The sequence below is a fragment of the Dasypus novemcinctus genome, chromosome 3, assembly GCF_030445035.2.
Source record: "Dasypus novemcinctus isolate mDasNov1 chromosome 3, mDasNov1.1.hap2, whole genome shotgun sequence".
NCBI lineage: Eukaryota > Metazoa > Chordata > Mammalia > Cingulata > Dasypodidae > Dasypus > Dasypus novemcinctus.
Window position 1 is genome coordinate 158,603,827 of NC_080675.1, and position 23,070 is coordinate 158,626,896.

At 43.9% G+C, this 23,070-nt stretch overlaps 1 protein-coding gene across 1 annotated transcript in view; it reads left to right on the forward strand.

Moving 5' to 3' along the window:
* Positions 1-23,070, forward strand: part of IGF1R (insulin like growth factor 1 receptor) — a 312,337-nt gene that overhangs the window by 40,775 nt on the left and 248,492 nt on the right. Inside the window, exon 2 of the mRNA XM_012521759.4 lies at positions 11,371-11,916. Within this exon, the coding sequence (XP_012377213.2) occupies positions 11,371-11,916 (546 nt within the window). The remainder of the gene's footprint in view (positions 1-11,370; positions 11,917-23,070) is intronic.

The following is a 23,070-nucleotide window of genomic DNA, read 5'->3' on the forward strand; positions in this document are numbered from 1 at the left end:
GAATTTATCTGACATACAGAAGGGTGGTTCCTTTTGTCTGAATAGGCATCAGGCCCAGGGTATTGAACCTGTGCTATGATCACTCCACCTGAGTCCATGGGTGTCTGCTCTGGGTCACAGGATGTGGAAGTAAGATAAGTTTTACGGCCCATCGAGGCTATATGCCCTGTGAAGGCACGAGTGTACCTGGGTATTCACTGTTGAGTTCCTAGCACCTGAGAACTACACAGGATGGCGAGTTGTTCTCTAAATATTTGCTGGAAGAATGAATAAATTTAGTTCCAAACCTGTATATGAATTATGAGGAAACTGAGGCACAGAGCGATAAAGTGACTTCCCCAGGCTATGTGGTCGGTAGTTGGATGATTCCAAGATTTACCTCGTCTCAGAGTCCTAGCCCAGCACCCTTCCCCTCCAGCAAAGCCTCTAAAACAGATAAAAAACCTCTAGAATTCAAAGGGCTGATACATATATTTTTATTGTGGTAAAATACATATAACATAAAATATACTGTTTTAACAGTTTTCAAATATACAATTTAGTGGCATTAATTGCATTCACAATGCTGTGCAAATATCACCACTATTTCCAAGCTTTTTCATTACTCCGAACAGAAGCTCTGTACCCATTAAGCAATAACCCCCCATGTCCCCTCCCTCTACCCATGGTAACCTCTAATTTACTCTCTGTATGAATTTCCTTATTCTAGACATTTCATATAAGTGTGTCTGGACTATTTCACTGAGTTTAATACTTTCTCGAGGTTCACCCACGTTATAGCATATATCAGAACTTCATTCCTTTTTATGGCTGAATAGTATTCCTTTGCATGTGTGTACCACATTTTGTTTATCTGTTGGGCACTTTGGTTGTTTTTATCTTTTGGCTTTTGTGAATAATGCTGAAGTGAACATTGGAGTACAATGTTTGAGTCTCTGTTTTCAGTTCTTTTGAGTATATACAAAGGAATGGAATTGTTGGGTCATGAGGTAATTCTGTTTTTAACTTTTTGCTCTGTTTCCCAGAGCAGCTGCACCACTTTACAATCCCACCAGCACTGTACAAGGGTTCCTATTTCCCCACATCCTTGCCAACACTTTTTTTCTGTTTTTTTTTTTTTCAGTTATAGCCATCTTAGTAGATATGAAATGGTATCTCATTGTGATTTTTATTTCTATTTCCCTAATGACTAATGGTGTTGATCATTTTTTTCATGTGCTTATTGGCCATTTGGAGAAATGTCTATTCAGTTCCTTTGCTTATTTTTAAATTAGGCTGTTTGTCTTTTTATTGTTGCATTGTAAGTGTTCTTTATATATTCTGGATGTTAAATACCTATCAGATATATTAATATAATTGCCAAATATTTTCTTCCACTGTGTGGGTTATCTTTTCACTTTCTTGATAATGTTCTTAAAAGTTTTTAATTTTGAAGGTCTATTTTAGTAATTTTTCCTTTTATTTCTTATGATTTTGCTGTCAAAGCTAAGAAATCATTGCTTAATACAAGTTCATGAAGACTTACTTGGATCTTTATTTTCTTCTGAAAGTTTTATAGTTTTAGTTCTTACCTTTAAGTCTTGATCTATTTTGACTTATTTTTGTATATGGTGGGAGATAGGGGTCTAACTTCATTTTCTTTTATATTCTAATTTCATTCTTTTTACGTTTCCCCAGCACCATTTATTGAAGAGACTATTCTTTTCCCATTGAGTGCATTTGGTACCCTTGTGGAAAATCAAGTGGCCATAGATATGTGGGTTGTTTTCTGGATTCTCAGTTCCAGTCCTTTGCTTTATATGTCTGTTCTTATGCCAGTACCACATTGTTTTGATTACTGTAGCTTTGCAGTAAGTTTTGAAATGGGAAGTGTGAGTCCTCCAAGTTTGTTCTTCCTTTTTAAGATTATTTTACTATTTTGGGTCCCTTGAAATTCCATATGAACTTTAGAATTGGTTTTCCACGTCTGGAAAAATTGCTGTTAGGATTTTTAAAGGGTTTGGTTTGGATCTGTTTATTTCCTTGGGTAGTATTGTCATCTCAACAATATTAAATCTTTTAATCCATGAACATTAGATATCTTGCCATTTATTTATGTCATCTTTAATTTCTTTCAGCAATATTTTATAGTTTTCAGGGTATAGTTTTTTTTTTTTTAATGTCTTCAGTTAAAATTATTCCTAGGTATTTTATTCTTTTAAAGGTTATTGTAAATGGAGTTGTTTTCATAATTTCATTTTTGGATTGCTAATGTATAGAAATACACTGATTTTTGCATGTTGATTTTGTATCCTCCAACTTGGCCAGGTTTGTAGATTAACTCTAACAGTTTGTGTGTGTGTATATGTGTGTGTGTGTGTATTCTTTAGGTTTTCTCAAGATCATATCATCTGTGACTAGGGATTGTTTTACTTCTTCCTTTCCAGTTTAGATGCATTTTTATTTCTCTTTCTTGTCTAATTGTTCTGGCTAGCACTTCCAGTATAGCGATGAATAGCAGTGGTGGAAGTGGGCATCTTGACTTATTCCTGACCTGATGGAGGATTGGGAGGAAGGCTTTCAGTCTTTTATGGTTGAGTATGATGTAAGGAAACCAGAGAATTACAGCACAAAGTAAAATACATCTGAAGTAAGGATGTAAACTTAACTAACAGGAATAATACAAGGTTCCCTAGAAAACTAAGCCAGTGAGATAGACCATAAACACAGGATTGACTTTAAGAACATTTGCCTGGTTCTAAGCAGGAAATGAAAAATCACGAGAGGGGCGAAAAAGGCAGAAGAAGCACATGTTTTTTCAGATCAGGCTGCAGCATGTATGTAGCTGGCTATTCCATTCTTGCCCATATTGCCTCTACCCTGTATCTTCCCCAGTGCCTGGGGCCCTACAACACTGTCCATTGGCGGCACAGATTCAGTGTTTTGAGGTTATGAGAACTGTCAGTTGTGCAAGGAGGTGTGCCTGTATAGTGACAAGGAGGTTGATAAGTGACCTGGTACCATTTGTAACCCCAGTCCCTCCCCCTCACCCCTGCGGAAGCCCTTCCCATGAGGCGAAGCTCTGGCACATGATGGAGGTTCCGAGGGGCAAGGTAAATAGCGAATGCACTCTGTGGGTGCTTCTTCGTTGGAAAGTCAGCCAGACATCTCAAATGTGAATCATCAGGTGCTCTTGTAAGTGCTCTTCTAAAATATAGAGACTTAGAATTTTAGAATTTTGGATATTTTAAAATCATAAAAGAATCTTGAGTAACTGTCAGAGTGGGTGAAGTTGTTTTTTATGAAGATCCAGGAAAACAGTTGCTGCTGCTCTCATAAAGCAAATGAAGCTTTGTTCTGAACCAAGCTGCTTGGCTAGCCAGTGCTTGAAGTGGAGGGGACAGAGGGGCTTGTGTTCCCTCCAGACTTTGAATTAATTCCCGGTGAAGTTTCCATTTCTTAATTGGCGTGGCAGGATATGACCATTTCACCAACCTTTGTAAGTTCTTTGCTGCAGCATAGCATGCGGTTTAGTTCTGTAGATTTTGGGATTATACTTTCTGTGTGTACGAATTTTCAGATTAGCTATGTAGTGGAAATGGCTCTTGTATAGGACAGGAAAGGGAAGTCTACAAATTGAAATTGACAATTTTTAATTTTTACTCTCAAAGTGACTGATGGTAAGGGAAGCCTTACATTCTTAAGTGGTTGCCCTTAGACTGCTCCCTGCATGAAATACAAATGTATATGTACAATGTAAACACATTTTCATTGACACATGGAGATAAAAGGCTTAAGGTGAATTCTGTCTGTTTACACTTACACAGAAAAATCTACTCTGACAAACACTGGAGTATCAGTGGTGTTTGTTGTCATAACATTGTCTTTTTGCTCCTGATCTCTGATTGTCTGGTGATACCCATGTGCTGCTCAGGCCAGGGAGTGGGCTCACAGAAACCCAAGCCACATCTCTTCTCTCCCTTGCATGTGGAGGACGATGCTCAGACTTTGGCCAGCAAGGGGAAAAGGGCAGCAAATTCAGGAGCCACAGTGCAGGAGGTCCCCAGGGTAGTGGCGATGTTCTATCTCCAGCCCCTTCTCCTTCTGTCTTTGTTGTGCTCTGTGTATATCTTCTCTGGGGTCCTTGGGATTTTTTCTGACAGAGTAAAACCAAATTAAGAAATACACTGCCGTGCATGGCAATATAGGTGTGGGGGGAATGGTAGTTTCAGGTGAGGGGTTGAAGGATTATTTCCTAGCACATTCATTCTCATGGGGGTGGGGTGGCTGCCCAGATCAGCAGGATCTGCTGGACACTTAGAAGCCGTATTTTTGGACCCTTGCACTTTGGGTTTTAATAAGCCCTCTGGCGGGGGTCCTGTGCATCCTCAAGTTTTTGAACACTGTTTTAGTACATACACAATAAAGCTGAACTAAGCGTTGGGTGGTAAGTAACACTGGTCTCAGTGTGCTTATTTTAAGCATTTGCCCTGCTGTTGCTGTTTTCTCTCCTGGCCACACAGGCTGTACCCCTAGGGCTCCCTGGAATTGCCACCAGTCTACTCCTCAGCTCCAGTTTCCTCCCAGGTATATGTGCCTCCCTTTGCCCCGCCTCCCATGCCACCCTCAGGTCCCATGCCACCTCCTTTGTTCCTGGCAAGATCCACTCATCCGTCAGACCTTCTTCAGTGATCCCTTCTTCCCAGAAGTCTTTCTGACCTCTCCAGAGATAAAGAGTTGTGGGCCCCTTCCTTGTATTCCCAGAGCTGTGTTCACTGATGTATTAAAACCTTCATTTAATTTCCCAGAGAGGTGGTAGGTCTGTTCCTCTTGTGCTAAATTCAGCCACAGTGTAATCCTCTCCTAACCTCTCAAGTCAGTCTGACTTTCACAGAGAATCAGCAAGTGATGATGGTTTCTCATATTCTTTCATGGAATTGGCAACAGAAGGATAATCAATGATTTTGCGAATTTTCCTCTTTATTAGTAATATTTAGGGAGTAGCAAATGAATGAGTATTGTCACTAATATTTCATTTATATAATAGCATTGCCTAAAGCTTATTACTTTTGACAATAGCACAAAAGCACTTTATTTGAGCCTTACGGCAGTTTCTATAGGGCAGGCAAGGAAACTGAGGCTTAGAGACATGATGTGTTACTGCTTGAGGGCAGGAGCCAGTAAATGTTCTGGGACTCAGATCCCCATGCTTGATTTTACTTTTTCCAGAGCTCCAAGACTGTATTTAATAGAGAGCATATAATATCACTTAATTGCATTTCTTGCAGAGGTCTTAAAAAAAACCCAAAACAATAACAACAACAACAAAACACAACAAAACGTAGACACACATTTGGTGGCTTTCTCAGCAAATATTTTTCATTCATTCTTCTGATTATAGCACTTCTTAGGAATTTATTTCCAAATTGGCATAGTTTGTTTATGCCATTCACCTCAGTTCTTAGAGAAGAAATTCTCTCTTTTAAAATCTCTTGTATTCTGGTTCATACTGTGGTCCCTTGTAACCTCAGGTTTTTAATGTGATCACTTTCAAATTTAAAAAGATCAAGGTGGAAATATTTTCACTATGCTGGTAATAATCTTACAGAATACCTGAATTCTTAACATAGTTATGTTTCAGTCCAAGTGGTGATTTTTCTTTTCATGTCTATGATCTGGCTTTATTCTTGTAATACAGCCACCCAGTTTTGTGAGGGGAAGGGGTTGGGGAATAATATGTGGTTTTTGTAACAACAACGAAAGATTTCTTCTAAAATACTTAGGGGTGGTTTTACTTGGGGTGGGGGTGGGGAAGTGTTCTGTTCTGCTGCAGCACTTTATTTAAAAAGGTAACTTTTGGGATGAATTCTATGCCCCAGGCCCTTTCCTGCCTTGGAGGTGGCCTGGTGGGGGGCACCAGGGCACTGCCTACCCCTCCCAGCCCCTCCCTTTCATCCCCCCCTATCTGTTTCTGTTTTGCTCTTGCTGCTCCTTGGCTTCCGGCACTGTCGCCCCTTCCAGCTGTGTCCTTTCTCTCTGCTTCCGGCTTGCCCTCATTTCCGTAAGCTTCGATGATTCTTTACAGGCCAGCCTGGGATTTCACATTCCAGTGCCTTTCCGAAAGTTTTGCGGATCATGCCAAAATTTGTGGCTTTGACAAGGAGGAAATGGCATTTCGCAATTTCCTTTTAATCATCCAGGAGCAGTAGCATGAGCCTGTCTCTCTGTGCACCCTGATGAATATTTACTCCCTTCGTGCTCTTGTTATTTCATGGCACAGAAGGAGCCTGTTGTTTGCTCTTTCTTTCCTGTTTGCTCCTGGTGCCCCTTGAGCACTGTGCTATCTCTTGCCCATGGCCTGGCTTGGTTTTCCTTGTTCCGTTTTTATCACAACATACCCTAAAGACCCAAATGGCTGGTGGCCAGCTCCTGCCTCACACTCTGTGGCTTGGGCTTGCCTTCTCTTCAGGCATCAGTGGGTAGTTTCTTTCTCTTTTTTTCATACCTTCTATAAATGGGGGACAAGTGTTAAGTGTGCAGGCTGCTGTTGTCATTTGGAAGAGCTTCCATTCCACCCTGTAGGGTGGTCTCCCTTATCTGAGCCGGAGCTATGCTGCTCACGGAGGGCAGCCAGATGGCAGCAGGCAGCAGATTCCCCCTCATGTCTGTGTTTTGGTTGAGATGTTGATGTTCAGACAACCTTCGCTCATGAGTCTTCATGTTCTTTCACTGGATACTCAATTTTTGTGGTCTATTGGAAATGATAACAAATCAATTGATGTCTAACACTTTATAACCTGATCGAACCCACGTTAAATGCCAAAATAAACAAAACTCTTGTTTCTGATTTAAGAGCAAATAAATATACCTCATTTCAAGTGATGGAGAAGCAAGCAGACTTTTTAGGCTTGGCATAGGGAAAAAGAAATGTACCACATAAATAATAATAATAATAATTAAAAAGTCTTTCACATTGTCATTGATCTAAAGTGGGGTGAGTATTTAATTGATTTTGAGAGTTCTCCAGTGGCAAATATGTGCTAGAAACCTGGGATCTTCATTCCATTTGAGATTAATGTAACTTGTTTAACCCAGGGTCCTAGGCTTGCTTCGGCACCCAGTCAGGCACTAAGTATTTATTAAAGCTGCTGTTTGCCCAGTGTGTTAGGTACCGGAGCCAGGGCAGGAAAGCTGTCAGGGCAGGAAAGCTGTCTGGGAGCCATTGCCCTCAGGACATATGTCTTGGGGAGTAGTGGGTAGTAAATACTTAGCTGACCCAGCCTTCTGGGTACTGACACTTTTCAAATGCTAGAAGCACTATGAAAAAGATGAAATGGAGAGATGGGGATTGGGAGTTAGGTGGCTTTGGGGGTACTTTTGAAGCTAGGGTATTTGAGTCAAGCCTCTCTGAGCAGGCAGCGTTTAAGTGGAGACCCAGATGATGAGAATGAAGCAGCCATGTGGGGGCTGGTAGGCAAGGGGACCGTGCCAAGGAACATGGTGTGAAAAGGAAGGAGCTGGGCATGTTTGCAAAGAGAATGTGCTAGAAGTTGAGGTAGAAAATACAAGCAGGGATGAGCTCTTAGAGAGTCTTGAGGACCCCAGTAAAGGAGATTGGGTTTTATTCTGAATGTTGTGGAAAGGCACAGGAAGGCTTCTCACACCACTCCCAGTATCCCAAAGGCATGATATGATCTGCTTTGTGCTTCAGAGAGATCCCTCTGGGTCCTGGGTAGAGTATGGGCTGGGGGAGGATGGGTCACCGGGCAGGCAGGCATCGCACATCGCAATAGTTCAGGCTGGAGTTAATGCTGGCTCAGGCCAGAGTATAGCAGCTGAGACAGAAATGGAGAAACTCATTCATTCGGCACATGCATGTGATGTGCTACTACCTTAGGCATTGCATATATAGATGTGCACTATATATAGAAAATGACAGAGCAACATGTGGTGGGAGTGGGCCGAGAGAGAACAAGAAAAAAGGCCAGATCTAGGTCCCGAAGAGGAGGGCATGTACCAACAGGGAGGCAAATGGGGTAGGAGAGGACAGCAACACCCCACAGTGTGAAGAAGTGAGGCGAGACTGGGTGGGATCGGCAACCATTCGTGCCAGGCTTGGGAGCTGGAGCCTGGAGGACCCATGGCTGGACAGCATATGTGCAGTATGAGGGAAAAGGAGAATCAAGAATGAGTCTTAGATTTTTGGTGTGAGCAGTTAGGGAATGGGAGCTCCATTTGCCAAGATGTGGAAGCTTGGGAACTGGGGTTTTTTTGGGGGGAAGGGGGTGGAGATGGGGATTGAGTTATTAGACACCTCGGTGGAGACATGCAACAGGCAAATGTATGTACAATTTTGGAGCTGAGAGGATCATCCATATGAGAATCATCCAGTGTATGGGTGGCCCAGGGAGCCACATCTGCTGAAATCACAGCACGAGGCACAGTCTCAAGACAGCGAGCAGTGTTTGAAGGCCAGGTAGAAGAGGAGGAGCTAGAGATGCCTGGAGAATGAGACAATGTCAGGTGGCCCCAAAATATTCAAGATGTCATTGGCCTTGACAGTGCCACTGGGGCTTTGCTAGGAGCTATTCAATGTCATGCTGGGGCCAAAATCTCAATTGGAGTGGGCCAGAGATAACTGGGATGTGAGGGCACCGAGACCTAGGAATATTGACATATCTTGTGTTGAGTTTTGCCTTTGTGTTGAGTCTTGCATTTGTGACCTCAGATGAATTATTGGACTTCTAAATTTATTTCCTCATTTTCAGAATGATGGATACATTACCTAGCATGAGGTATTGTTGAGAGCAGCACATGAGATTAAACAAAGTGATGCATCAAAAGCTTCCAGCACTGCTTCTGTCTGGCATGTGGGTGGGTGTTCTGCAAGTGCTGGTTTCTCCATTCTCCTGTCTGTCTCAGAGCTTCATTTTTTCATGTAAAATGATCGAATTAGACTCATTAAAGTTTCACATTCTAGGTTTTTCTGCTTTGCTTACTCCTCAGCCTGTGGTCCATCTCTCACTGCTGATTCTGGCCCGTCATTCCCATCTGCTCTAACCCCCAGCAGACTGCTCTTCTCCTTTCTCATGTCTGTTTTGCTCTGATTCTGTCCTGTACTCGGCCATGAGGTTAATTCTCCAACAGTACTTGCTTGAACTTCTCTCCTACTCAAGAACTTTCTCTCCTACTCAAGAGCCCTTCAGAAGGTCTTGTTCCTATGAGATGAAGTTCTTTTCCCTAAGATAGGTGCTAGCTTTTATGATTTGGCCTCTATCAGACTTACTTTCTCTCCTCTATGTATCCTGGGACCATCAGGTTTGCTGATCCTTGATTATATTTTGTTCTGCCTCATTTCTGGCCTGTGGAATGTTATACCCACTTTAAAAATTCTTCCCGTACCCTTTAGGACCCAACTTGCTTGCAAAGCTTCCCTCTTGCTGCATCAAAAAGGACCTTCTCCTGCACAAAGTGCCCCTGATATATTTTGTCTATCCTGCTTAATTCAGTTACACATCTAAACTGGACTTGCTGTCTGCATTAGCACTGAGCATGATTGTTTAACCATGAGTCTTATCCCCTCTCCCTCACTGTCGGCTTCCTCAGAGGGTGGGGTACTGATTGTTTCCTTGCATCTCCCATCTAATACATGTAGGGTGCTTAACAGTTAATGAGTTATGTCAATCAGAAAACGTTACTGTGTCTGAGAAGCTTTAATAGTGGGTTTGGGGAAGCAGATTTGGCTCAACAGATAGAGCATCCGCCTACCACATGGGAGGTCTAGGGTTCAAACCCAGGACCTCCTGACCCGTGTGGTGAGCTGGCCCACGGGCAGTGCTGATGCGCGCAAGGAGTGCCGTGCCACGCAGGGGTGTCCCCTGTGTAGGGGAGCCCCATGTGCAAGGAGTGCACCCCATAAGGAGAGCTGCCCGGTGCAAAAAAAGTGCAGTCTGCCGGGAGTGGTGCCGCACATACAGAGAGTTGACTCAGCAAGATGATGCAACAAAAAGAGATACAGATTTTCAGTGCCGCTGACAAGAATACAAGCGGACACAGAAGAATACACAGCGAATGGACACAGAGAGCAGACAACTGGGTGGGGGAGGGAGGAAGGGGAGAGAAAAAAAATAGTGGGTTTGGGGATTTTTTTAATCCTAAGAAAGGATAATAACGAAGGGTTTTTTTGTGTGCCTAGAATTTAAAAAATAAAACTCTCCAGTATTACGACCATTTTATCAAAAGCCTTTAAAATCTGAAATGTCTTGACCCAGCAATTCCATTTCTGTGAATTTATTCCAAGAAAATCATCTTGGATATCTGCATGTTCACTGAAACATTGAAGGGGGGAGGGTGGTAACCTAATTGTCCAACAATAGGGGATTGGTTAAAAAAAAAAAATCAACACCTCATGCTACTACATTTTCATACCTTAGAATTATTATCCCCTTTATGAAATGATGATTTAGAAGGATATTTATTGACTCAGTAAAAAGTTTATATTAGGTGAAAGAAGTATGTTTGAAAACAGTATGTTGTCTGATTTCATTAATCTTAGAATATTAATAGAGAAAAGGATAACAGCTACAGATAGTATTAAGCAGATATCTTTGGCAGTTCAGATTATTGGTGATTTTATCTTTTTGTTACTAATCTTTTACAGGAAGCATACCTTTCTTATTTAATAAGACGCTTTGTTTAAACTGGAATTGTATTCCCCCTTTATTCACATAAATCACGTTTTTTATCCTACTGTTAAGATCATCTTTATGATCATCCATAGGAATGTAGTATTGGGAAAAACACAAGGCCTGCCTGGTCCTTGGCAAATGGTAACAGAAAGTAGAGAGCATGTATCTTTGAGTCCCCTCTTTTTGGGTTATGGTGACTCTACTCCAGTGTAGACTTTATTGCTTGGTGTCCTTCAGGCTGGATGTAGCAGTAGGTCATTGGTACTTGACTGCTGAGCTTTTATTCAGACATGGGAAACCAGGGCTCTGTAGAGGTGATGGGCAGCATGTAACCCAGGAGCTGTGGGGACAGGCAGGCCTGGGTTCCAGCATTGACTCTCCCCTGTTCTCCCGTGGGGCCCTGTTCTCCCGTGGGGTCTAGGCTTTCATTTGCATGTAGGTACACTGGGGACAGCATCTTCCACAGCCACATCTGGTCAAGAGCATGTACTCCCCAAATAACAGCCAACTGGCTAGCTATCCAGTCAGTCATCCTACAGCCCACCCCTGAAGTTAGTCTTCAGTGAAGAATTGTATCATATTTCTTTAACTATAATGTAGGGCTCCTGAAAATGGACCATATTACGGGTTTGAGAGTGCTTTTGAAGTTTCTCTCCTTTTAACGCAGCCATTATCCTACCTGTACCCTCTTGTCTCCCTTCAGTCTGCGGACCAGGCATCGACATCCGCAATGACTACCAGCAGCTGAAGCGTCTGGAGAACTGCACCGTGATCGAGGGCTACCTCCACATCCTGCTCATCTCCAAGGCAGAGGACTACCGGAGCTACCGCTTCCCCAAGCTCACAGTCATCACTGAGTACTTGCTGCTGTTCCGCGTGGCCGGCCTCGAGAGCCTGGGCGACCTCTTCCCGAACCTCACGGTCATCCGCGGCTGGAAACTCTTCTACAACTATGCCCTGGTCATCTTCGAGATGACCAACCTCAAGGATATTGGGCTATATAACCTGAGGAACATCACTCGGGGGGCCATCAGGATTGAGAAAAATGCCGACCTCTGTTACCTCTCCACTGTGGACTGGTCTCTGATTCTGGATGCCGTGTCCAATAACTACATTGTGGGGAACAAGCCCCCGAAGGAATGTGGGGACCTGTGTCCAGGGACAATGGAGGAGAAGCCAACGTGTGAAAAGACCACCATTAACAATGAGTACAACTACCGCTGCTGGACCACAAATCGCTGCCAGAAAAGTAAGACGCCTTCACGCTGACTGCAGCTTGCCCCCTTTCTCTCTTCTTTCTCCTCCACTTCCTTCCTTCCCTCCTCTTCCACATGCACAAGGCGGGGCTGTGGTTGTCTTGCATTTAGGACATGGCATGCCTACCACATGGAAGCTGCTCCTGTCGGGTGTCTTGGTTTGCTTTCTTTTGCATCTGGAAGTTCAGGGTCTGCGGCATGGCTGAAGGCCATCGTGGCTGCTGTCAAGGCCGTTAAAACCATATATTGAAAATAATTCACTGCTTGGGTATTAGCTCTTTCATCCTTTCCATGAAAGGGTATCTTTGGCAGGGCTTCCTCAGTATGAGTATACTTGGAATATGTTTGAATAAAGGACACATAAAGAACTAAATCATGTCCTGTGACAGTGGTGACCTCTGCCCTGTCCTTGGCTCTTTATGATGATGCTATGACCTGCAGGCATCCTGGTTGAAAATGGAGCACCTCGCAAAGGTGAGAGAGCCCCTGTACTTGCAGGCCATTGTGTATAACAGAGTACATGTTTAAAACCCCTTGTTCAGTTTCTTACTTTTATAAAAACCTCTTTATGGAGGATTGTGAAAGTCTTAGGAAATCACTTATGTGAAAGAACTTTGAAAAATGATGGCTGCTGGGTCAGTTGGTGGTATTTGGAAGCTTTAACTAGAATATGATTATTTTCCCTTCAGTATCACAGAACTCTTGCCTTAATGTGATCAGTACCTTAAGTGCCAGGATGTTTGGTATTAAAACGGACCTTTGCCTTAGTGCTTCCAGCAATGTTTTGGTACATCAGGCAGAAAGGCTCCCCCTCCTAACTGGAAGGCAGTGTGTTAGTTATAAATAGCTGTTATTTAATGGTTGGCCCAGTTAAAGACCCAAGGAGCCCATGTACTCTGGCCAATCATGAAGAGCCAAGAAATCCCAAATTGGTAAGCTTGCCTAAACTGTGAAGTGTGTAAAATAAACATATAAAAGGCCAGACCCCACAGGTAGCTATTGTTTCAGCTCCTCTTAGCCGGTGCTGGCTCAGGAAAAGCTTTGACCCTTCATGTGCTTTTTCAAACCTCACGTCATTTGATCAGTACATGCGTGAACATTGGATCAGTAAGGGAAGGGACCCCACTGGCCGCAGCCAGTACTTTGGTGATCTGAGAATGCCATCAGGCCATTTGAAGCATCACTCTTGCTTAGAGCTGGAGGAAGGCTCTGTACCAAAGTTGCTTTTGTGATTGCTTAAAATTGTGCCCTACTATTGGGTTACCCACTGGTTTGAGAACACAATAAAATATACTTTTAAGGCTGTTTTAAAATTTAAAATTTTTTATTTTAAAAGAAAACTGTGTCATCAAGGGAAGCAGCATGGTGTATTGGAAGGATGTTGGATGCAGTGAACAGAGAGGGTGACCTTGGTTGAATCATCCCCCCTAGGCCTGAACTGGGCATCTCCATGGGGTTCCAGGGCAGCCCCACAGTATTCTTTTTTTAAATTTATCTATCATCTATCTATTTATTTATTTTTCTTAGAAAATTTTAAAAATTTAATTGCCTTTTAAAAAAAAAGATACATAGATCACAAAAAACGTTCCATTAAAAAACATAAGAGGTTCCCCTATACCTCACCCCCCACCCTACTGCATTCCTCCCACACCAACATCAACAACCTCTTTCATCCTTGTGGCACATTCGTTGCATTTGGCAAATACATTTTGGAGCACTGCTGCACTGCATGGATAATAGTTCACATTGTACTTTACACTGTCCCCCAGTCCATTCAGTGGGTTATGGCAAGATATATAATGTCCAGCATCTGTCCCTGCAGTAACATTTAGGACTATTCCACATCCCGAAAATGCCCCCACATCACATCTCTTCTTCTCTCTCCCTGCCCTCAGCAACTGCTGTGGCCACTTTCTCCACATCAATAATATAATTTCTTCCATTGCTAATCACAACGGTTCTGTAGTAGAATACCAGTAAGTCCACTCCAGTCCATATTTTATCCTCCATTCTGTGGACCCCCTGGGATGGTGATGACCACTCCGCCTCTAAATTGAGAAGGGGCTTAGATCCCACGTGATTGGTGGATGTGATTCTCCTGCTTGCAGTTGTAGGCACTCTTGGTTCCCTGGTGTAGTGGTGACCATCTTCACCTCCCTGTTAGCTGACCTGGGTAAGTCTGATGAACCGGAAAGGAGGAGTTGCAACTCTGCTGAGGCTCGGCGCCCAGCTAGCACATGGCCAGTCCAGAGATTCGAGTCTCCTGAGTATACACCAACACTAGCACCAACCACAGGTTCAGTAAAAGTGACAGAAGGGGCATGTGTAGAAAGGTCACATCTGAATCCAACTCCATCACATTTAAGAACACAAATTCCAAAGTAGGGCCCACTGACAAGGCACTGAATTCCAGAGCCATCTGCCATGACCGTAGAACCTGTGTGTCTCCATAGCCCTTAGGAGCACCATGCCTGAAAGTGTTTTGAAAGTTTATAGGCTCTGTGAAGATGGAAAGTGCTATTTAAAAAGTGATTAGGGGGAAACGGACTTGGCCCAGTGGTTAGGGCGTCCGTCTACCACATGGGAGGACCGTGGTTCAAACCCTGGGCCTCCTTGACCCGTGTGGAGCTGGCCCATGCGCAGTGCTGATGCGTGCAAGGAGTGCCCTGCCACGCAGCGGTGTCCCCCGCGTAGGGGAGCCCCACGCACAAGGAGTGCGCCCCATAAGGAGAGCCGCCCAGCGCGAAAGAAAGTGCAGCCTGCCCAGGAATGGCGCCGCCCACACTTCCCCTGCCGCTGACAACAGAGAAACAAGACGCAGCAAATAGACACAGAGAACAGACAACCGGGGGAGGGGGAGGGAATTAAATAAATAAATAAATCTTTAAAAAAATAAAAAGTGATTAGGTGGGCATGGTTCAGTAGATATCTACTTTGGTCATATTGTGGATTTTTTGGCTCTCTCTGATCAGCTGCGTGTTGAAGAAGACTGGAGGAGGGGCATGGCCTGACCTTCTGGGTCCAAGTCTAGTAGTTGTAACTGGAAATGGGCAAGTCATTTATATTGCTGGACCCTCAGTTTCTTTATCTGCAAAATAGTATAGACCCTGCCTTCCTCATAAGGCCATGGGAAGATTTAAAGGAGAAAGGAAGAGAACCATGGACAAGTAACAGGCCAGAAGTTCACCTTTGGTGCTGGTCTGATGCCTTCTCCTCAGCCAGTTGTCTCAGTCCTGCTGATATTTGTTAAGATGTCACAATGGAGTGCTTATGATTGATAACATCATTCCAAGAAGTTGCTTTCCCTTCACCTTGTCCTAAAAACTCAGGTGTAGGCAAATTACTTAGAGGGTTTCTAGTTGAATCTGATTCTTTTGCATAGCTTTGCATAGATTCCCTTCACTGTTCAGTGTGATAGCCAGTTGTCACCTGTGGCCCCCACGTGCTTGATATGTGGTTGCTCCAAATGAAGACCTGTTTAAGTGTGGGAAATGCACACTGGATTTCAAAGACTTAGTATGGAAAACAGAATATACAATATCGCATTAATAATTTTTATATTGATTGCAGGTAGTAATCATTTTGGATGATTATTTATATTAGATCAAGTAAAATATATTTTCAAAGTTAACTTCACCTGTTCCTCTTTACTTTTTACTGACCTATGTGGCTCACATTATGTTTCTCTTGGAGAGTGCTGCTTTAGTTCATTCTTTCTAGGCTGGGAGCTCTTCCCCTCACTGTCTTCCTAACTGACTAGTAGTGTTGTGGTATTCCAACACTAAGGTGCCTCATGAAGGGAATCACAGAATGTCTACCTCAAGTCCAACATACGCATGGAGCTGGTCATTTTAAAAGGTGAAGCATAGAAGAATCCCATTCAGTAATTTTCCAGAGGGCTACCTCCAGAAGCAGGGAGAACATCTGGAGAGATGTGTCAAGCCAGGGGTGCGGGTGAGATGTTTGACATGACAGAACAATGCTCAGTTATGTTGTACAGAGATATAGTTTTTACTTGACACTCTCCTCTTTGACATAGTGACTACAGTGGCAGGGAACTTCATAGACTCCACATTAAGTAAATTACTACTCTACGGGTTCTCGCTACACTTCTGTATTTCTCAGTTCTCTTCAGGATTTGAAGAGGGGTTTCATTCAGGCTTGATCTATTCCTAAAAAGTGACTGACAAATGGCATGCAGCTTTCTCCTTGCAGTGAGAATATAGCTGTTTAGTGTCTCTCTGACATTTGATATTGCTGGTTCCTCTTCCCTTGTTTTCCCACATCACCCTCTTCTGATTTGCCTCCTGTCTCTAGAGCTGCTGCCCTCTGTCTCCTTTCCCTACATTCAATCTTTAGTAATTGGTGCTTGCCTAGGCTTCATCCTAGGCCCTCTTTTCACTTTTCCTTGTTCTTCTGGGACATCTTATCTACTTCAGCCTTCTCTCATCACAAATATCATTTCCAGTCCCAACTTCTTTTTGAGCTTTAGACCTAGTTATCTGCTCATACCAAGCATTTCAGTATCTGTGGCCATCTACCTGTACTCCTCACTTGTAACCTGTTGTTTTCCCTGTAATGCCTCTCTGGGTGGATAGCACCCCTAGCTTCCAGGTTAGAAACCTGGGCATCATTTGGACCCTGGCTTCTCCAATTAGACAACCAAGCCCTTTCCAGCATGAGCGTTTCTCCAATCTGCTGACTTCCACTCTCCGCTCTGCTCATTCCATCAATGGCACAGCCTCCTTTCTGGCCTCCCAGCCTTGCTTCCCCACTTTGGCACCAGTGGCCTTCCCAGCACCCATTCTGACCAATGTGTACCTCTGCCTGGCTTCTGTAGTAAGACCCAGTGGTAAGCAACAGGCATACCAGGCAGCACCTTGGGCTTCTCCCACTTGACCCCAAACCTTTGCTTCTGGATCATGTGCTCTGCATCCCTGCTTGCAGATCCCTACCTTCCTTGGCCTCAGTGGGGCTCCTCTGCTCTAACCAGCCCACCCTTCATGGGTCTTTCCATCCAGAGGGCTTTGCCTGCTGGCTCCTGGGCTGCAAGCGGCATTTATCATACCGCAGTGTAAGTTCAGGTGGTGTCCTCCAACTCCTGGAGACCTTTTCTCCAGCTCATAGAGAGCAGAGGTGATCACTCGTGGATGGCTGCTGTTTGCGCTCCTGGCCATTGTCAGAATTGTTCAAGGCTAAATATTATGGAGAAGGATGGAAATGATCTTCAGAGCTGAAGTGTGGCGGGTGGAAACCATTTCTTTGTTTGTGCAGCAGCATTTGTTGAAGGCCTAACACCCACAGGGAGGGAACAGAGAGGAATCCTGCACCTGTTGTTCTCTTCCTCTCCAGGGAAATTGCCAGAAATGACGCCATGGAAGTTTACTGGTACTTGACTCCAGGTATAGATGACCCCTCCAAACAAACAAACAAACAAAAAACCAAAAAACCAAAAAACCAAAAAACCAAACCAACCCAAAACCTTACTTGCTAAATTTAGTCTTCAAGTCTTTTTTAACCTATCAGGACAAGCCCTTGTGGTCTACTCAAGTCATTGTGATACTGTGAGCATGAGTGAGAAGGCCTGGTCTTAGCAGGAAGTCCAGGAAGGCTGGATAAGTGGGGTAGCCTTACTTCAGTGAAAAGGGCCTTGACTGGAAATATTGGTCCCAGAGTGTGGAGTGTGTTGCATCTCACATGGCCATCAAAACAAGAAACCAGCAAAAGAGCAGGCTGGAACCTTTAGTAATAAGGCAGTAAAGGGCTTGTTTATTGACAGAAGGAAAACATTTTACTGCCATGTCATTGATGGGATCAGGGACTTCAAATGAAGGCAGGTGTGTAAAAAAGACAATTCTACATTTTCTCCCCTACAGTTCTCTTTTCTTGTTTATCAGACCCTCCTCACAAGGGCAGTTCTAGTATGTGGAGTGGAATTGCTCCCCTGCCTCATTTTTGTGTGGGTTGGTACCTCTGGCCCTCCCTCTGGTAAAGGTGGGGGACTTGTCAACTGTTTGGGTATCCCCTGTCAGTTTGGTGAGCACAGTTTTTTCTCTCCTGGATGCCCCTTGAGATGCACAGTATTTCCTCTTAACACTTAAAAAAATATCTGCCTGTGAAAACCCCGGGTGTTTCTTCCTATTAAATATTGTTGGCTATGCAGCCGGGCTTTTTGCACCATGGCTCCCCAGCCTGCCCAGGGGCGGCTGCCATGTGCATCTGCACAGGGTCAGGATGCACTTTTTCAGGAGGGCCTGAGAGAAGGGCAAGGGGCCTGGTAGAGAAGGCTTTGGATCCTTGGCCAGAGGCGTTTCCCTTTCTCTGGAAGCCCCTGCTCAGGTCAGCTGCTACCAGCTGGAGGTGATCTTTATTTAGAAGGGGGTCACATGCCCCCAGGCTTCTTTTCTGTGCCTTTTATGGTCAGGCATGGAGATCACATTCTGTTCTCTCTGATTGGCGACCCTTGCTACCAAAATGGCAAAAAAGATTTTGTTTCTCTAGGGCCTCTGTCAGTCTAGCCCATTGCTTAGCAGCATGGGTCTTGTTCCAGAAAGATTTTGTTCTTGGCCACTTTCGTCTTCTAATTACGGTGTCACTCTCCTGTGCTCCCCTCAGAAGTTTGTCTTCTTAATAAGGATCTCATCTTAGAGACTAAGTTGAATTTTGCAATTCCAGGTATTTGGGAAATATTTGGAATCCTTTCAGGTCTCACCAGTTAAATGTATTTATAAGATGGTTCTGGTTTCTTCCCGCTCCTAAAAAGCCTCTTTCTTGTATTGCATTAATATTTCTAATTTGCTTTTACCTTACATGTTGCCCGTGTGACAGGCTCTCCTGGAGTGGGGGCCACGGCTGGTCTTGTCCTGCACTTGGCTCAACTCAAGTTTATAAGGGTGGTTCAAAAGTTGTTTGGCAAATGGTGGAGTTGGGAGCTGTCTCTTGGAAACAAGCCTTTTCTAGCATATGATGTGGGTCAGGGACCTGGGCAATAAGAGACAGGGTCTCTGGACACAATTTTAGGATGCTCCCTGGACTTTGAGGCACTGAGAGATGGCCAAGGGGCTACAAGGAGGTAGGTCATCAGGACATAAGATTCCACTATGTGTGATACATGAAATATTTATGTTTAAAAAACATTTTAAGTAAACACTGAAGTGTGTATCAACAGTCGGCCAATATAGCCATCAAAAGGGGTAAGGAGTAGGTGGGAATGTCATGCTTGGACAGGGCACCGGGGACAGCTGGTTCCAATGCTGTCTTTTCCAAGGACACCATCAGGTCATCTCTGCTCTGTCCTTCAGTTTCATTTCACTGAACTAGAAGGCTTGCATTGGATTACCTCCAACATTTCCCCAAGCTCTGAAAATCAATAATTTATCAAAGGAGTTCCATCATTGCTACAACCAGCCATGCTGACTGCCCTGATGGGCCAGTGTTTGGACGGTTTTGTGTGTATGAGTTGGTTGGTCTCTTTCTCTCTTCATTTGGATCTATCATGTACCTACAAGGTGTGTATCGTTTAAGATTTTCATAACTGCTAAAATAGCATAGTAATCCCGTTGCATAATTTCAGAATCTGTTTAAGAAATCTACAGAGATTTTATATAGAAGAAGGAACCCCAGATGGAAATAAAAATCTAGACTGTTCTAGGTTCTAGATTGCATCTGCCACTAACTAACGTAGGACTTGGAGCTGGACATTAAAAGGAGAGTGGGGGTTTCTTCCAGCTTTAGCTTCTCAGTCTCTGGAAAGGTGGTTAACCCCAGAGCCCCTAATAACCATTTGTACTGGGTGTGGGCAGAAGAGCTTGGGGGCAGGGCGTAAGGAATATGGGGGAGATAGTTTCATTTCAACTCAAGAACTAATTAGGGCTTCTGGGGCCATTGGAAAAGGGGGAGTCTTAGGCAGGAAAGATGAACCTACCACGGAAGAGTGCTGCTTCCACAGAGTCAATCTAGCCACTGCCCGGCAATTTGCGGGGCATCTGACCTGATATATTATGGGATCTATGGGGCAGTAGCTGCTGTATCACTTGCCTGCCACCCTCTATTTGACTGGTCTTCAGGCATGTTTAGGTGGCTCAGCACCTAGAAGGTGTGGTTTTCCCTTGTGAACCATAGTGGCATATTAACATTGAGGTTTGCAGGAATTTATAATTTTGTACACATTTGGACTTTCTTTCCACTACATTGCGGTATGCAAAGTGGCACTGTGTGGCAATGGTTTAAGGACAGCCGATGAATTCAGACTATCCCATCTACAAACTACATGCTTCCCAAGGCCTGAGAATAAGCTGCCAGGCATCAGGGCTCAAACTGCGGGGGCAGCACCCCTGCCCACAGGTGTGAGTGGGAGACTTGTGACCCCAGACTATAAGGGAGAAGGGGGCTGTTGTTTGATTGAACCCCACACTTTGTCCTGGGGCAGAGCCTTGCTTGTTAGAAACAAGCCTGGCAGTCATTTGGAATGGTGGTCCATCCACAGCTTGCATGTAGTAGGGGTACTAAGGAAAGGGCACGTACTCTAGAGCTGGCAGGCTCCGTTTGAGCACCACTTGGCCTCTTCCTGGCAGTCGTTCAACCTGGCCAGGCCTCATCTTCCATCCATGAAACAGGATGATGCGCCCTGGCTTATAGGACATGGGGATCATGGAAAGCACTTGCAATGCATCTGGCATTGTTCAGTACACAGTAGCTTCTTGGTGAAAATGCGAGTACCCACTACTATTTTTTTAAATTAAACAAAACCGTCTAAGACCTACATTCTGAGACCATCTAAAATTCTCACCATTAAGCTGGTTTGCCATGTATGTTTATTGCCATATCTTAAATGGTCTTTCTCTCTTGCTTTTTCTAAATTGCAAAAATTCAATTATCATAAATAGGACATGATGTAGGAGTAGTTCTTGCTAATTTAATCAGAATTGTTCAAATTCTTATGTCTGTCCAGATAAGACGTGTCTTTAAATAACATTTAGTAAGGTACATAGGTCTCTATCAGGATGCCAGTAGTAAGGCCATATAGTTACATGTAAACTAGATTTATTTGGTTATCAAGCCCTATGAGTTCATTCTGCTTGTAAGGTGCTTTGGTGTTTGGAGGAATTTAAGAACTGTAAACAGATTCTTTTTTGATACTGACATTAAAAATTATCTTTTTAAGTGTGTTTTTGTGTGTGTGTGTGTGTGGAGAGCATTAAAGTGTTTACAGAGTGGGCAGATTTACATTTTTATTTGTGACATCTGCAGTTCTCACACAGTAAAGGTAGCAAACCATCTGCTCCAGACGGGAGCAAGTGTCCTGTTTATTCTCTTTTTTGGTAAATACTAGCTGTGTGTGCATGTGTGTGTTTATGTATATATGGGTGTGTACGCATGTTTGTCTGTATATGTACGTGTGCTTGGTATATATGTGTGCACATGTGTATGCATGGCCCTGCGTGTGTGTGTCTTTGTGTGCATGTGTCTGTCTCTGGATGTATTTGTGAGTATAATGCACGTGTGCATGTGAATTTTTATGTATTTGGGTGTATGTTTGGGTGTGCATGTGTCTGCATGTGAGTGTGTGCATCCCACTTTATCCCCTACACAGCCTCCTCTCCTGTTTTTGTTTTGTTTTATTTCATTTTGCTCCTCTCACCCCCATGGCAGGAAACACACACTAGCTCTCTCTGTTCTCCTAAAGAAGCTTCCTTCCGTTCGAGGGGATCAGGTGGGTGGGAAAATGTTGTGCAGGAATGCCAGGCCCTCTCCCGGAAGCTGGGCTTCTGTTTAATCTCATTATTGAACAGAAGTCTCTCTTTGTTTCTTTGCCTCAGTCACAAACAACTACCCAGTCCTCTTCTCTCTTTCATGCCATTTTTCACGGAATCCACGTGGGATAGAAACAGAGGCAGAGTGTTTGGGGACTCGTGGTGACTGAATACTTGTTGCCTTGTTTAGAAAACTGTGCAGACTGACCCACGACGTAGCTGCCCCGGATCTGTATTTGAAAGTCCTAATGGAAAGACTATCATACGTTTGCGGGGTCGAATTGGCGGTGCTCCTGCAGGCAGGTTGAGGTGGCAGAGGGCTGGCAGGTCCCCCCATGGTGCCGTCTGTGCCCTGGGGAGGAGGTCCCAGTGCGGCCCCCTATACCTGCCCTTGGCAGCAGATCTATGAACTGAGGCTGCCATTCTAGATTTCCAGATAGATGCAAAGGCTTGGATGGTTTTTAGTAGCTGCTGAGACCTGTCAGTTGGACTTGGTAGTAAAAAGGGGAGGGAAAAATAAAAGAAGTTTGGGAAACAAACAGCCTACAGTACCAAAAAGAAAAAAAGGCAGGCTTGAAGGTTTGTATTATTAGAAACACTTCCTAGACAGTGCTAGGTTTGAACCAGGATTTTCCCCCCAGAGGTATTGGTGGTAATATGGGGACAAATGGAAGTTACTCAGATACCTAGGTCCAGAAGAGGCTAGCTTTGTTCCTGGGATGGTAACCTGGCATGATGATTTTTTCTGATTTCTTGATCTCTGAATGGGCTTTTATGACTTTGCCAACTAGATAATACAGATTCTAAAACTATTCCAGTTGGTATGTAGGTATATATTTTTGTTCTCTTCCTTAGTAGATTAGAAATGGATTATTTTGAGATACATGGATATTTCTTTTAGAAGCTTTTGAATAAATGTTAAAGAAGATTTCAAACAGGTTTTACACAAGGATGCAGAAAATGTACCACAAGCTTCCTTCCAAGCAGGAGGAAAGGTAGAGGAGCTCAGATGCAGAAGGGCCGCTCCGGCACTCTCCTGTGCAGGATTGAGCGCACAGCTCGGTGGTATAGTATTGGCTTCTGCCTGGCTGGATTTCCTGCCGCTCCTCCCCCAGCCCCTACCTCATCACCTCCCTCCTTTTATGACAACTGTGGGGGTTGAGGCTCGAAGGGTCTTGATGACATGGTAGTTGCTTATGAATGGGGCTCTGAGAATGTGTAGTTTTCTCAGAAGAATGCTTCTTTAGCTCCACAAACATTGCCTGTTTTCAAAAATTTCTCCCTGGAAAAGTCTTTGTATGCCAGAGATGGGTGATCAGGAGGCGGTGAACTTCGGATGTGTCTTAGTAAAGCAGTTTCTCTTGAAAGACGATTGATTTAAAAAAAAAAAAAAAA